The sequence below is a fragment of the Morone saxatilis genome, unplaced genomic scaffold (genome assembly GCF_004916995.1).
Source record: "Morone saxatilis isolate NCDOM2014 unplaced genomic scaffold, NCSU_SB_2.0 Contig19, whole genome shotgun sequence".
In the NCBI taxonomy this organism is placed as follows: Eukaryota; Metazoa; Chordata; class Actinopteri; family Moronidae; genus Morone; species Morone saxatilis.
Window position 1 is genome coordinate 11,868,681 of NW_023339751.1, and position 16,164 is coordinate 11,884,844.

General features: G+C 42.7%; 1 protein-coding gene across 2 annotated transcripts in view; it reads left to right on the forward strand.

Annotated features, from left to right (window-relative positions):
- The window catches only part of zmiz1a (zinc finger, MIZ-type containing 1a), a 94,278-nt gene that overhangs the window by 64,173 nt on the left and 13,941 nt on the right, over positions 1-16,164 (forward strand). Inside the window, exons 5-7 of one of the 2 annotated variants that reach the window (XM_035663885.1) lie at positions 1,084-1,197; positions 3,865-3,970; positions 13,381-13,416. In XM_035663885.1, coding sequence (XP_035519778.1) covers positions 1,084-1,197; positions 3,865-3,970; positions 13,381-13,416 — 256 coding nt within the window. The remainder of the gene's footprint in view (positions 1-1,083; positions 1,198-3,864; positions 3,971-13,380; positions 13,417-16,164) is intronic. The other variant, XM_035663886.1, reaches the window with a different exon arrangement.

The window sequence follows — 16,164 nt, forward strand, 5'->3', positions numbered from 1 at the left end:
CTCTCACTCAACAAGAGCATCTCTCACTTTCTCTCAGTCTCCCTGCTTTCTCTTCATAATCAGTCAAACCCCTGTGAGAGTCCACAGCTAAGTCTATAATGGCTAATCTTCACATCAAAAAAGATGAGTCACTCAAGGCCTCTCTTGAAACTCATGATATCATTGGAAGCTCTAAGAGATTTTCTCTGCAGGCGGGTACCGGGCCTAACATGTTCGCACCGAAGAGCCCTTTTGTCACACGCTGCCAAAAAAGCTGCCCTTTCAAAAAACACTCACCTCTGCTGCCCCCTAAAAACAATAGTCCTACCTTCTCTGCAAGAACACAAAACAAAACGCTTCAGCCCCAGATGAGAATAATAAATGCTTTCAAGTGGGCTCAATCTCGCCGACTGAACAAGCTGCAGCTCTGCGCCATTTCAGAGCTATTAACCTCCTGAGCCGTGAAGAAAGGGAGCCCAATTTTAAAACCGCTTATTGTGTCCTGCCAGCCTGAGTAGCCTTCAGACACTGGGAAGAAAAGACTCAACTGTTTCAGGCCTCAGTGAACAGGCGAGAGAGACAGACAGAGACTGAAAGAGATTAGACAACACACCAACGGCGCATATTGAGTCTGCACCCATAGCTGCCAGGACCAAGGTTGTTTTCTTTGTGAACAGCCAAGCCGGCCAGTGGACTTCTGGTGCCGAGGCTCTGTTACATTCTGAAAACAGGCAATGAATGAGGGGAAGAGAGAGAAGGAGGATTGGAAGGAAAGATTTGGTTGCTGTGTGGGTCATGGGGGTGAGGGCTGGGTGTTGCCAAGAGAGATTAACAGGAAACACTGGCATCATTGTTGATATGGGTGTGATCTTCTTCCCACAATGCAGCGGAGCCCTGAGTGGGCGTACATTGGAAGGAGTCAAGGTCCTCACAGGGTTGTGCAGAAACAGAAGACATTAAATCAAGGCAGTTTGGAGGGAGAGCGCAAGGCTGCAAAACTATTTGGTTTCAGTGTTTTTCCAATTTGTACTTAATCTGAAAAAAATAACGCTCATTATTTCCCATTGTTTCTAATGGCCGTCTCCTTTCTCTGTGTTTGCACAGCACTTACAGAACCCGGCCAACTTCCACTCAGCAGCCACAGAGCTGCTCGACTGGTGTGGAGATCCCCGGGCCTTCCAGCGACCTTTCGAGCAAAGTCTCATGGGATGTCTGACGGTACGCAAACACTAATTATGGTTTTTGTTGGGTTTTTCAGGTACTTTTTTGGAGACATGAGCAAAACAATAATTAGATTTTGGATAGCTAGGAAAAAAAACATGAGCTGATGTGTCCGCTTCTGAGGCTTTTTTGCCTCACGTTCGTTTTGTATTTGGGTTATACCTTTTCTTCCCTACAAATCTGAGGAAAAACAGTTAGCAGCAGGCTATAGTCTCCCCAGGTTTGTATCCAGCAGTTATCCAAGGCAGCTGCTCAGGCCGTCAGGGGCCAGTGACACAGGTTAAAGTCCTCCTTCACCCACTGCTTCTCTCCACTTTGTGCTTTACACACACACAAACACACACATACACATGCACAACAAAAAAGAGCTTTGAACAGGACTGTGGGTAGCCAGCCACCTCTGGCTACCACCTTTCAGTTCACCAGCTACCATTCATCGATCTGGGCACAAAGCCAGAAAGCTGGCCTCCACCAGGTGTGTGTGAAAAACACTCACACACACACACACACACACACACACACTTACATATACATGTGTGAAAGAGGCTTTGGAGCAGAGAATTTAACGTTTCACACGTTTATCACTCAGATCAGTCGTTGAAACACTGAAGGAACATTGTCCCCAGCTGAAGTGGTAGCGTGCGCAAACAGATAAATGCTCATTAATGTGTAAATCACAATAAAAGCCTCTTAAAGGCTGATAAAGAGCTATACAATGGAGCCCACCACTGAGATCCCTCTCAGCATGGGGCTGTTTCCATCAGCTAAATTGTTTCATCAGACTCGGAGAGCAAACTGCCTCTTATCTGGAGAATTACAGCGTGCAACAAGTCCATGCATTCTTTCAGGGATTTTCCCTTCATGAAGTTACCTTGCTCGTTATTTATTAGATCGCTGAATTGAAATTTAAAGATGGCTGAGCATCTATTTTAATCATAGCCCACAGTGTATGAGATTTATGCCTCATGTGGAGACGTCTGTTCCCTCTGGCATGTTGTACATGTGGAGGTCATGCTCTGATCTCTGGTATCTCTTGCTCCAGAGCCAATAAAATATGACAAAACTGAGCTGTCAGTTCTGCACTATTAGCTCCGTATGCCTAAAGACTATTTTTTGACTTTCTTATGCATACTGTATTGAGAGTGTGGGTATTGTCAGTGTATGCAGACATCTGTATTATTTCTGCCTCTAGTCTCACAGTTTTGTAAAAATCGCCCACTTAGTTCAACTGTTTCAACAACAAACAGAAATAAACTACGGAACTGATGCCTTTTTTTCACCAGCAAATAGATAAACAAAGATACGAAAGGCCCAGTAACCCCCCAGCACCTCTTACAGCACTGTTTTTATATTGACAGGAATATGGGCCTGGATGTACGTCCTCAGAGGGAGATTAAGCTGAAAAAGGCTTATGAGGTGAAACACTGTTAAATCTGTGTTGAATCTATGCTAGCCTCTGTAGCTGGCTGTCTGCCTGAAGGGCAGACTAACTCACACAGGAAATGAAACAATTGACAACAACACGATTTGACGGTTTGTCAGAATCGTCATTGTTTGCATAATATGGTTGGTTTGCATAAATTATGCTGTGATGTATTTATCCCTGAAATGACATCCTTATGTCACATAAACGGTTCAGATAAATGCAACACGACTTACTGCAACTCTAGGATTGTATGTTGCCATCTCTTGATTAAAACAATCAAACAAAGGCTTTTCATTGACATCATTTCCTTAGTTTTTCAATCAGTGCTCAAGCAGCTATATTACCTGTGACAAAGGCACTTTATGATCACTGCTAGCTGTTATGTTGGCTCTCTAAAAGGCTACCCAGCTGACCTTGTTAACGGTAATGTGTGTTTTGAGGTCATAGGGAGCAGAGGAGCAGTCATCTGTTAGCAGATAAAAGCAAAGGGGGTTCCCTTCTAATAATGATTTACCCTTGTCTCCTGGGTCCTGTTTAACGTCACTCAGCATTCCCCCTTTAACATTATATTAGAGTCTGGGAGGCTTCTGCTTCATGTCCCATAAATGTTCAACCTCTTTTTGAAGTCATTAACACAAAAGGATTATTTAAATTCTTACAGCTGGGTACTGGTTCTTCTCAAATTTTCAGGGAAAGCGAGGATTCTTAACCTTTGTTCACCCATTATTTCTCCTGCTCTGTTTGGGTAATTGAACCGGCAACCTTTAGTCAGGAGACAAACTGTTCGCTTTAGGCCCAGAGCGGGCTTGTCTGAGGATAACCTTTCAGAGACTCTGCTCGTTCTGCAGAGTGACTGTGGTTTGGCTCCCACACCTCTCTTGGAGGTTGATGCAGTCATCAGACTCATCCTGACTGTGGATCAGTGGAGCAATCCAGACTGCAGACTCCACATTAATCTCACTGTGTCTGTGTGTGCTTGTGAGTGAGTGTTTATTGTATGTGAGGCTGTCTGAAGACAAATGAAGTTAAATGATAGCTGAGGCTCAAAATATTAACACAATTGAGAAAGTGAAAGGATTAAGGTGCCTTAACTATGGCTTAAGGTTTATTTAGCATCCATTACTCGTGTAAGAGATTAATATCTTGTGGTATTGCATAAGAAAGCGCTGTTCACCCAATTTGTGATGATGTGATAAAAGTATTATTTAAAAACTCACAATCTGTTGCTCTTTGTTCAGGTGGTCAGTCGCGTCGCTGCTCAGCAGGGGTATGACTTAGACCTGGGCTACAGGTTGCTAGCTGTGTGTGCCGCCAACAGGGACAAATTCACTCCCAAGTCTGCAGGTAAGAACCACCACTTTACTAAAACGCCGCCAGATGCATGCTCATACATCATCCCATTTACTGCCGTTGACTTGCAAGACAGTGGACGATACAATGAATGCTCATTGTTCTTCATGCTACAATTACTCACTTTTTCATGAAATTAAAACAATTAAAAACATGTCACTGGATGGGTTAAAGTCGTGATCCAGTCAGAAGCATTTCATTATTGGACTCAGGACATTAATGCACAATGTAGCTGTTTTGTGTTTTGAGCACTATATAAAGGTTATTAGGATGTTTTGTTAGCAAGACACAGAGAAGCTCATGATTATACCAACAAACAGTTTAATTTGCAAATTATTCTGCTCCTTTCTGTGTCTGTTGAAGTTACCATGAATCTGTGGTTCGGATTTTTTTATTTTTTATTTCAACAAACAGCTGCAACTATAGACATCACACAAAAAGCCCATAGAGCATTATAATGTCAGATATTTTTAGTCCCCATTAAACATTAATGTGCTATTGAGATGAGCTGTCCGGGTGGTAGCTTCTCAAAAACAGTCTACTCAACAGTCTTTGTGCACTAACCCCACACTTGTGCAGTCTGCATGCACACACATATGAAGCAAGAGCGAGCAGTAACGCTACCCTCAGACATTTATCTATCAAATCCAATTTCCCCCCTCCGATCCATACCTCCCCTCCCCGCCTCCCACAGTCCTGCAGGAGCGGCCTGTTCTTGTACATTTGTCAAAGTGAAATGTGCAGAGGCGGGAGAGGAGAGAGAGAAAGAGATGGATGGCTGGGGAGGTGTCGCTGATGTGTGCTGGACCACTCACTCTGCCTGACAGAGACCTGACAAAGCCGTAGCCAGCCAGTCAGAACACAGATAAACCTTTGTGTGGCAGTTACATAAGTGGGAGTAGTGAGAGTCAAATATTTTGATTAAACTGTCTGATTTCTTTGTTTTTCTGACAGGGTGAATATGTCACTGTTTCATAACAGGAACTGCAGTGACAGTGCTGACAGTAACACACTCAAATCTGAAATCTTATCCCGTAATTCCTCATACAAGCTGCAGTGTGTTGCAACTGAATATGCAGAAGGCAGAAATGTATCAGTTTCTGCTGTTTTTTGCTCACATGGTCCTATGATATGAACATTTGCTCGAGCTGAATATCTTCTTTCAGTCGCGGTGGGAAGCGTCTTGTTGGGAAGAACTTAAGTGGTCAGACAGACGTCAGTGTACAATATTGATTGCTGTGTTTCTCTCTCCGTCTGTGTTCCTGTGTTGGGATAATGTGATTGTTGTCCAGGCATGGCTCGGACTGGCTGGCTGTCTGGGCCTGACTGACAGTCAGAATCATGCTCAGGCCTGCTGATGGTTCTGGGATCTAATAGAAGACAGCACTGGGTTTCAGGAAGAGCTGTTTATGCACAGTGGACAAATGGGAACTGTAGTGTAATTATGTCGGGTGGTGGCGGAGGGGAAGGGATGGGAGATATGATGCAGCCAGTCATCAAACGAGGCAGGCAGGCTGTCGGGGTGGGAGGCAGATGTGACTCAGGGCTGATCTTACTCACTGAGCATCCGTCTTACCTCCCTCACAAGGACGTCTGTCTGAGAAAGCAGACGGGAGGGCGACAGAGGAGACGTGATGCACACTTGAACTCAGAGATACATGCATGCGCTCACAGAAACAAGAGAGAGAAGAGAAGCATTTGGCCTTTACTGCTCTGTCAGCTCTGTCTGTACTGTCTTTTTTGTGTGTTTTCACTGTCTTTGTGTGTGTGCGTGTGTGTCTATGCATGCATGAATATGTGTATAATTGTGCAGCCCCAGCACAATATTCTGACAGCCTGCATGGCGACAGAAGGCCGCAGATGTGACACCTGAGAGCCCACACTGAGGGCCAAGGAGTCTGGGATGCTCTCTGCGGACTCCTCGGGGAAGAGGCAGACTCTTAAGACTGCGGATCAATCACACTGATGCTTTCTTTCAAAGCATCACTTAAAGAGAGGAAATTGATAAAGCAATTATTGCTGCTCTCCTTTTTTTAACAGTTTGACAACTTGAGTTGATGCAGAATTAGTGTGTATTTATCACTACAACTACAAAATACTGTCATCACTGCAGAACGTGTGCAAATAGGTGAGCTACAGGATCAGGCAGACAATTCTCTAAGTAATAACAAAGTACCAAGTTATATATGACTTCCAGTCAGTTATTAAGCAGTGATGCTTGTTTATTTGACACTTTTAGATCTCAAAAAATACTTTTTTTTGCATTCATTATTTTCAAGCTCCAGATGCCTTACGTTGGACGCCTCCCGATATAAAAGTACACACTGTTGCCCTGTGAGACCTGTCGAGCGAAGTGAAGAGAATTTCAGCAATAACAGACTGCTGCTGATGAGCTGTCTGGAGATTGTGACCCTACAGTGAGGCCTGCGGGGATTAGTGTGTTGCTCTAATCTGGAATCAGCCAGTGAAGAGACTTATCTGCTGTTAGGCGAGCTAGCATTAGCACTGTTAACTCTCAGAGCCAGCGAGGATACACAGCTTTAACGCTGTCAGCGTGGACTGTAGCAGCTAGCTTTTTTTTTTTGTTTACTCTCTTACAAAGACCAAGTTCCGGGTATGGATTTTTTTTTTTATTTAGTCATACTTGATGGACACTTCTTCTTTTTAAAACCTTTTAAAATCCACAGTCCATTTGTGAATCTTCTTAGAGTTGTTTATGTTTGTCCTAATAGTATGTAGTCTGCCAGAATCAGACATCCAACTGAGAGCTTCATTAGATAATAGGTGTGCTGCTGCCCTACAAACACACACAACCCTAATAGACTCTGAGCTGTTGGGCTACTGTGAAGTTCCGCAGACAACAAATCAGATTAGCCGTGTAATCTATCAAGGATTTTATAGTTTCCCTCCTCAGTGAATCTGTCACCAAGCTCATAGCAGTTTATTCTCTTTCTTTCAATCCACTTTTTATGGCAACTTTTTTGCCTCCTCTACTTGACAATGCCCCCTCCTGTTAAGTTTTAATGAGATGAAAGTAAATTTTAAGTGTGACTAAGTTTTGTGTATTATGTTTTCAACATGACTTGACACGCTCTGGATTAAAGGTAGCTGCTCCCTGGAATGATCGCTATGTTCAACCTCCTTTTAATATTTAAGTCAGATGCAGGTTGGTGCTTGTTGTTCCTGGGTCTTGTTCAAAAGAAATAATGATTCAATAATTTATGTTGGCTTCACATGTTATTAGAATTCACACAGGAAGTGAAGCTCCAGTAGTGAATACTTACTATTGTGGGAAAAGAGCAGATGATTTTAAAGATCTCTTTTATCTAAGTGATAATTGTCTTTGATGTTTTTTTATGTGTTGGTTTCCCTTCTGCTGCCAATTTAAGAATGAGTGTAAAAAAAACCCAATATGATAAAAAGAGTGTATCTTTGTTCTAGTTGGTTGGTAAATCCCCCCCACCCACTCACATCTGACATTGTTCCAGCAGAGCTGTGGAATTGTCAGCGCTCGGTCAGTCAACAGAGCGTGCTCACAGGGCAATCTGGTGTTTCACATCAGGAAAACAGCCACTCTGCTGTGTCAACAGTGACAGAAAACTTCCAGGGTGTGGCTGTAACTAACCCTGTGTCCCATGAAACACACACACACAAACACACATAGCTCATGAAAAAAACACTTCACCAACTCATAACTCCCATAATTCAGCAAGCAGTGCAAGAGAATGAACAACTGAAAATAAGTGCTCCCATTAGACTTTGTGTAGATTCATTGCACAGTGTGAGTGCAAACTCTCTCTCTCTCTCTCTCTCTCTCTCTCTCTCTCTATTTCCCCCCCTCTCTCTCTTTAGCCTACAACAGTCTGACATGTCTTCCACCTACCTGTCTCAATTTACTTTCACTTGATTGATTTTCTCACCCCATCTTTCTTTCCATCTTTGAGCTGTGTGTGTAGAACTAGAGGAAGGTGTAGGCATCCTTTGTTACTGACCCAATCAACCTTACAGACTTTTATATTTAATTACTGCTGAGTAAGAGCAGCGCGCTGAATTATTAACAGGAAACAGGGTTTATTTTTAGCAGGCGGGCCTCTCCTCTGACACTCTCCAGTGGTTTGCCTTAGATGATGAAACCCCTTTGCAAGCCAAAACTACCTTTAGAACTTCACTATTAAGTTTATAGAAATAAAGCTCATGGGGAAATACTTATTAGGTATTCGCTGCCGCTGGCTGATTGGGTTCTCTATCACTTGCTACTTAATTGGTTTGGTTTACACAGTTGCAAGTAAATTCATTTTGGTAATATCCCAGCTGAGCCGCCAGTGCGGTCCTACGTGGTACACAGAAGACTTTGTTCTTGTCAAAACCGGATGAGCAAATGATTTAAATCCTTCTTTTGTTCAGGGTTGACTGATCTGGCACCCACACCTCAGGACTCAATCCCCCACCCCCACCCCCACCCACCCATCATCCCCCAGGGGCTTTTGACACACCCTTTTCAAGTTATATTTCTGTCCAACAATGCCTCCGTTGTGTGTGTTTCAAATGTGCGTGGGACATTTGTGAAACTGTTGATGACTGACTGTGTCTGTCACACAAAGGCCACACGAAAGACAACTTCCCTCTGCTGTCACAAGGCCAGTGGGCTTTCCCGCTCTTTGGCTGTACAGCACATCTTAACAGTTTGGTACGAGAGAGAGAGAGAGAGAGAGAGAGAGAGAAAGAGAGAAAGAGAGCAATGACAAAAAAAAAAGAAGAGCACATGACAACTTAGCGTCTTTCCTGTTCATTCATGCAGATTGTTTTTTTTGCCATGTGGGTTATGGTTAGGGGGCAGCAAAGGAGAGATGCAACTCAGATTCACCCTCAAAACCTGCCTCCTTCTTTGATTCAGTTGCACTCTTCCAGCCTCTGATGTGTCCTTTGTTAGTTGGATTTACAAAGTGGCCTCTGATAAAGACAGGGGGGACGTTGTAGGTTTAAGATCTGTCCAGAGAATCCCCTTCTCTGTAAGGCTGATTAACTTACTATTTGTTTGCCTTTGGATAAATAAATGATCTTTACACCTCATTTCTTTCTTCTTCTTCCACTTCCTCTCTCATGCTATTGGGTCCAGCCCGCCCTGCACAGCATATTAAGCTCCTTTCCCATTGTATGCAATTTGCATCTGCAGCTTCTTCTGTTTTTTTCCCCTTCCTGACAAATGCCAGGGCGCATTGCTGGATTAGCATGTGTTGCATAGTTTTTGTGTGCACTTGTCTAAGTGTGGGTGATGCAGCTTAGAAAACAGGGCAATGGACCTAGACAGACTAGCTGGAACATCAATAACAAGCACCCACGACAGAGGTGAGAAGCACTCGAATATCTGCCTTCTCTATCTCTACTCACTGTTTGTCTGCCGTCGGCTCGCTGTTCTTTATCTTCCTCTCATCTCCCTCCTCCTCGCTGTCTTTTCTGCTCCTCTTCTTTCTCTCCTCCCTCCCCCCCGGCTGTCTCGAGAGGTCTGTTGGAGCGGTAGCAGTACAGCAGGAGCCATTAGTGCAGAGCCTGCTCTGATGGATAAGCCGGAGAAACCGGGGGAGACTGCTCTAATAATTGATGTGCATTGTGCAGACGCTGGACAAGGAAAAATGACAGATAGAAGAGCAGGGGAGGAGAAAGAGAGTGAGCAAAAGAAAAGGATGAGGAAGTAAGAAAGAAAGAGTGAGCAGGAGTAAGGAATATGTGGCAGAGATGAGAGTGAGAAGGCACAGGCAGGGAGCTTGGAAGCAGCAAAAGCTTATGAGAGTAGCCAACTGGCCCTTCTGCGGAAAGGAAATTTTAGTGAACACTTAGAGTCTTTTCTCTGCATATGAAGGGAATGAGATGAGATGTGCAGGGACTTTGCATTGGCCTGGGTTAGTGTGTGCGTGTGTGATGTGGTTGTGTGTGTGTGCGTGTGTTTGTGTGTGTGTTTGTGTGTGTGTGTGTGTGTGTGTGTGTGTGTGCTGTCTATGTGTGTATCTCTGCACAAAACTATTTGGTTTATTATCTCTAGTGTGTATGCATGCATGGGGCAGGATCAGGTGTTGACAGAGGCCAATTGAGCAGTTGATGGGGTCTAAGAAGTTGCACATTAATTAATTAATAATGCAATTGCAGTAATTAAAGCAGAATTAGTTTGTTTTTCTCTTTAAAGTACACACTCTTAAATAGACTAGATGCAGAACTGTTATTTCCAACTGTGCTTTGACAGCGTTGTGTCCGTTGCAACTGTAATTTAGGCTATGAATAATATGGGCTTCTATCTTGTCTGATGTGCCAGAGTGACTGTAGTCTAAAGCACTGGCCGCTCACACAAGACAGGATCAGGACAGATCAGCTGACCACAGGTTGACCTACATGCTGTTCTGTCATGGGGTTACTTTGAGTGGGTTTTTGTCTGTGTGCACAAGCATACATTGACATTGGCGATGTATTGGTTAGTTTTTGGCTTATTTCTGTTCTTTAGTGTTACAGTTGAAGTTGTGGTTATATTTAAGTCTTTATGTCTTGTATCAAGGCTGGGCATTGGGAAAGTTAAGTTTGGGGTTTATGGTGGGTTTGGGTTATTCTTAGGGGGATTGTAGGTCATGCTTCAGGTTAGAGAAATTATATTTGATTGCACAATAATTCCTTAGTTAGAACAAACATGCAAATAAACTAATTTCCATTTAGCTTATATATGCAAATTCAAAAATTTCCATTGTTGTCCTTGATGTATAGAATAAAGACAATGTGAGTCGTGGTGACTATAGACAGCATCATGCACTGAACAACTTCCAGTTTATGGCACCTACAGGAGCACTTATCCATGTTGGTGTGAAGAGTGCAAGTGTATGTGTTTCTATGTCAGGAGAAGATGACCCACTTTTCCACTGTGGGTTCTTTTTTAAGTTGTTGACCTGTGCTCGGAGCCAGAGCCTGTCTGCCTGTCCACTCATTAGGAAAGAAGGAGGAGGAGGAGGGGGGAGTGTAGTCATGGAAGGACAATGCAGTTAGATTACTGCACAGAAAGGCCTGCTTTTTGTTTTAGTCTTTCAATGGTGTTTCAGAAGTACTTAATGTACCTCTTATTGTCAAATGTCTCATAAAGGGAAACAACACTTCCTTCACGTGAAGGAGTAAAGGGCAGCCAGGCAATAAAAACGACATGATGCTGCAGGCTATTCAATCAGTGTTTGATCTAACCTTAAAACTGACAACTTAATTAGAAAACGGCTTGTGCAGACAATAACACAATCTTCTTCCTACCTATGTAGACAATACTACAATGCAACACGACTTCCAGATAGCCGCCATGGAGCTGCAGCACTTCCTGTTAGCCTGAGCAGGGTGTAAACTACTGAAACCGTCTGCATCCTCAACCTCACAGTCACATGCAGCCGCTCTCCCCCTCTCGCCTTCCTCCTTTGTTTGTGTCGCTTACGTTACACACTTTGACCTCCTTTGACTGCACTCTGAGCACTTCCCATCAGGCTGTTTAGTGACTCATTCATGACATTTGACTTTGAACTGTATGTGTGCGGCCTACGGTTTGTTTTTGCAGTTGGTTTCTGCTCTTTCTGTGAATCATTACTGTGCTTGACATCCCTCCCTCCTACCGCTGAAAGCAAGTGGCCAAGTAAAGTTGTTGAGAATTGAGAAAGGAATTTCTGGTAGGACCAACTGATGGCAAGTATTGATAGGAGTGAGGGTGGAGCTCTCAGCACCCCAGGCAATGCAGAATTCTTGGATGGAACACTTGCTTAAATTTTTAAGACTTTCTTGTTAATCGCTCCCATTTTTATTCAGCGTTTCAGTCGAGGTGTGTTGACTTCTTCTCATGGCCGATTCTTCCTTTATGAATTCACCTGTAAAAGCGCCACCGCTGGAATCTCATCACTTTTTAATCACAGCCTTATATTATGAAACAGCAGCCCGAAGGAAATCTCAGAATTCTTGATTCACGCTTTTTTTCACCCTAATGATTTCATTGGAGGAACAACAGTCATATTGTGGAAGTTTAGCGAGTGTGCCTGGTTATTATTAGACATGTGATATTTACTAGTTCCCCTCCAGTGGTGGGGAGCTGCGCGTGGCTGATAAGAGCAGTTCATTCACAGCTCGCTGTTCTCGGATGCTCTTCCTAGCCGTGTTTGAGGCGCTTTACTATATAAGCACATCTTCACAAAGCCCAGACACTGACTGTGTTTGTTTACACACCAACACAGACCTCAGTTTCCATATTTACTTTTTTTTCTTTCTGTTTTTGTACGTATGCTTGTGTCCACATACCTGTGTGCCAATGTGTATTTCCCTGTTTACTTTTATGCCTTTGAGTGCAACTGTGCATATATTTACTGTGTGACTCAGATGTGGATAATGGGTGTGTGATCATATGTAGGATCATCGTGAGTGTTGTGACAGTTCTCTGATACAGATGTGGAAGGTCGTGACCCCCAGGCTTAGTGCTGTAAGCAGGACGTGCTGACTCACCGAGCATGTGACGCAGATACACCGGCCACCTGAATTTCATATCCCAGCGAGGATGTAGGTCAGATCCACAGGTCAATGCTGTAACCTCTGTCATAACAAATGTACCCAAAGCAAACCTGTAGTGCCGTGTAACTGATGTGGTCTGTTATGTCACTCCACGCACAGGATTTAAAAAAATACAACATTAGGTAGAGCTGCAGCGATTAGGCAAAAGAAAGAAAGTTAATCAGCAACTATTTTGATATGCGATTAAATGCTGAAGTTATTTTACAAGCAAACATTTTAAAGGTTTCTTTTTCTGCTTTTCTGTGTTGTACATCATTTTTAATTTTGATTTGTTTTTGATTAATTGAGAAAATAATCAGCAGATTGATCGATAAAGAAAGTATTTGTTAGCTGTGGCACTAATGTCTGGAGAGTTTGAAGTGAACAGGGTATACAGGATAAGAGTAGTTTAGGGTTTAAGTGTACTTTGGGATTATAAATCGATTGGCAAAACGTTACCGATCACTCATTCCTTTTCTAAATGAATTTGAAAATGGACATCAAGTAATACACAAAGGATATGAGCTTTGCATCCTAGTTCAAGGAGTCCCTAACTCGTTGTGTAACAGTACAAAAAAAGGGTATCTGACCTAAAAATACTATGCTACAGTAAAAAATTTTAATCTTTGCAGCAAGTCTCAGTTTAATAACTAGACACGCCCCGCAATACATTCAATCTAACAGACTGTGTTTGTTGTTTTGTTTTGTGGCCACATGCGACATGGAGAGCCCACATTTCCCACCCGAAGTCCAACATTTCGCACCTTTAGCCAGATCTAGCCGTCATACTGCATTATGTTTGGTGTTCATGCTGATTCTGATAACTCTGCCCCGTTTAAAAATGTGTAATTTGAACCCCACAGAAACCAGCACCTGCAGGAGATGTCAGAGTGACTCAGGTAGAGCTATCCTCCCTTCTGGGCTGCAGCATCTCTTTGGCTTGTGACCCACACACATCCTGGGGAGGAGGGGATCTGCCCACTCCCTCCATCTCCACCTGTCCTCTGTCTAGCATCCTTCCATCCATCCTCTCCCCCCTTCTATCCTCATGTCTGGTCTACTGCCAGAGGTCGTGGATGAAATTCTGTCAAACCAGCCAGATAAGAGAACTGCATTGTTTTACCAATGCAAATGAGCAAAACAAAATCATGGAAAATAAAAAAAGTTAATGAAATAAATACAAAAAAAACACAAAAAAACACATTTTAAGTTAGAGGCCGTTTCAGATTTGGAATATTCAAATACGTGCGAACAGTTAGTTACATTAAAGGCCTGGTTTTGGTTGAGTGTGATTTCTGACACAGAGTTGTCTCTCTGCAGGGCATGTTTGAGTTCTTCTGCCTCCAAGCTGTTGAGACTAAAGCACATTTGATATGCTCTTCTCTTGGAAGAAGTTGGCTGAACAGAGAGGGGGCAGGATGGGGGATATCATTGACTGCTTAAATGGCTTCCATTACACTTCTGCAAAAAGCATGACTTTATTTTTTTTCCCCGCAGGATTTTATATCCCCTTCATATTTGTATTTTGCATAATATTTTGTACCCACACAGCATAGACCTACCTGCCAGTGTTTTGCAGACTTCTGCCTATGATATCAATTATAAATTGCTTCTTTTTTATCATCCCACACATTGTCTCAGAAGGCTTCTGTCTAGTGCTGCAGTGTTCATGCTCAGAAAGTGTAATTTGTCATGTAGTATTTCCTCCTTTGTCTGTGTTGTTCAAAAAAACTATAGAAGGGCTGCATGCACGGTATTATATGTCTCTATCAAAGCCTGGCTTGACCAGTGTTGGTAATCAGAATTTGGCACTATAGCCAGAGTTTTGGTAATTTCAGAACGAGAGATGATGTGAGGATGTACAGTCTGAGGGCAGGGATGTGCATTCCATCTCAAGATTGATCTAATATATTTAGACTGATTAGATCTTCCACAATTAGCAGAATGCTCTTGCAGAATACTACACAAACCTTTCTGGTGCAAACCAACCTAGCTGGCTGTATAACTGAGCCTCCTAGTGTAGTCCTTGGCAGCACGCATATTAACATCCCAGGGTTTTGGTGAATATAGTCATTCATGCATCTATAAGAAAGATATTATTTCTCAACTTATAAAACTTCTTCAGTGCCATTAATTGCCACCAATCCTTGCTTTCTATTATCATCCAAACAAAGGAAGCTGCAACAGTCACATGTAACATCTCCTTTACAACAGGTTTCTTGGATGTAGCACTAAAACGTGACTTAAAGAATGAACAAAGGAGCAAGGTCCTACAGCTGCTACATGAGATCATATCAGTGACATATCACTGATAACATTGATACACATTTTTCCTGCACTGAATATCAGTGGGGTGCAGTGCGGCCAAAAGAACAAACAACAAACCTTGAAACTATTTTGTTTTATTTCCCAAAAACAAATTCAGGATGAAAGTTGCACTCCAGGGCACTCTGATGAAGGCTTTGAACACTTGACGCCAAAACTCATTAGCAGTTTTGTCAGTCAAATAGTTCACCAAAAAGATCAAGACATGAACTGATTCTTTTTACTGTATTACCACTAGGGTGCTACCTTTTTCTTGTGTTCGCTTTGGGGAAACAAACTTACAGCTGTAATTGATTTTGAGAAAATTCTGTTGTAGCAGCACAGAGGCTTTTTTAATAACCAGATGCTGCAGTCATGGACTCTCTCCATATTCTGCTATTGAGAATTTTTTTTTGGGTGACACCTCTGTTGATTGACATTATTTAAAAAAAATTAATCAAATATTCTTATTCAAGTTAGCGATGTTTCACTCTGCTTGATGGCAGGAAAAAAACCACATAGTGAGATGGTGTTACCCAGCACAACACTAGATGCCATCTTTGCTTGCTTAATTGTCTCATATATGTAAATATACTGTAACACCCATTTACACATACATATAATTTTACTTTACACCTAAAGTCTTGTTTTTTTTCCACACTTTGTCATCTTTAAGTGATCTCTGTCACACTTAGTTGGTGGTAGAAGACTTAAAATGTGTTTATGCCATGTTGGAGTGCCTGTGCAGCTTTACCAGCCAAAGTTGTAAAAATAGACTTGAATACTAGCGTTTGCATTAAGACATGGGCTGTTTTTTCCCTCCAAAATTGCAATGTTCTCCATGCTTGGTGAGCTCTACTGCCCTTATAAATCAGAGGCTGTTATGAGCTACAGAATTACTGATTGGATGCAGGAGAGAATAAAACCCTTTTTGCACCCATTGAAAATACCCATTTCAGTGGGTGGAAGTTCACTGCATCACCAGCATTTGACATGCGCTGCCACAAAATTAGGCCATTTTTTGCTCCCCTCCACTGTACAGGCTAAAGCTGCTGAACGAGTTGAGTGTTAACTGCCTTGCTAAACAGCACTGCAGTTCATGGAGAGGTGACGATATCTCAGTCGCCTTCCCAACCTCGATGTGCCTATTGCATACATGTGGTGTATCTAGGGCTTTACATTTAAATCATGTCAGGTGTTCATCGGTAATGTGGGGTGCACACATTTAAAGTGTCCTAGAATCCGATAGTTAGCAATCTGTCGTGATTTAACCGGCAAAATGATATCCTCGAAGGCTTTTACCGCACACAGATACACACGAATGCTTGCACACACACACACAC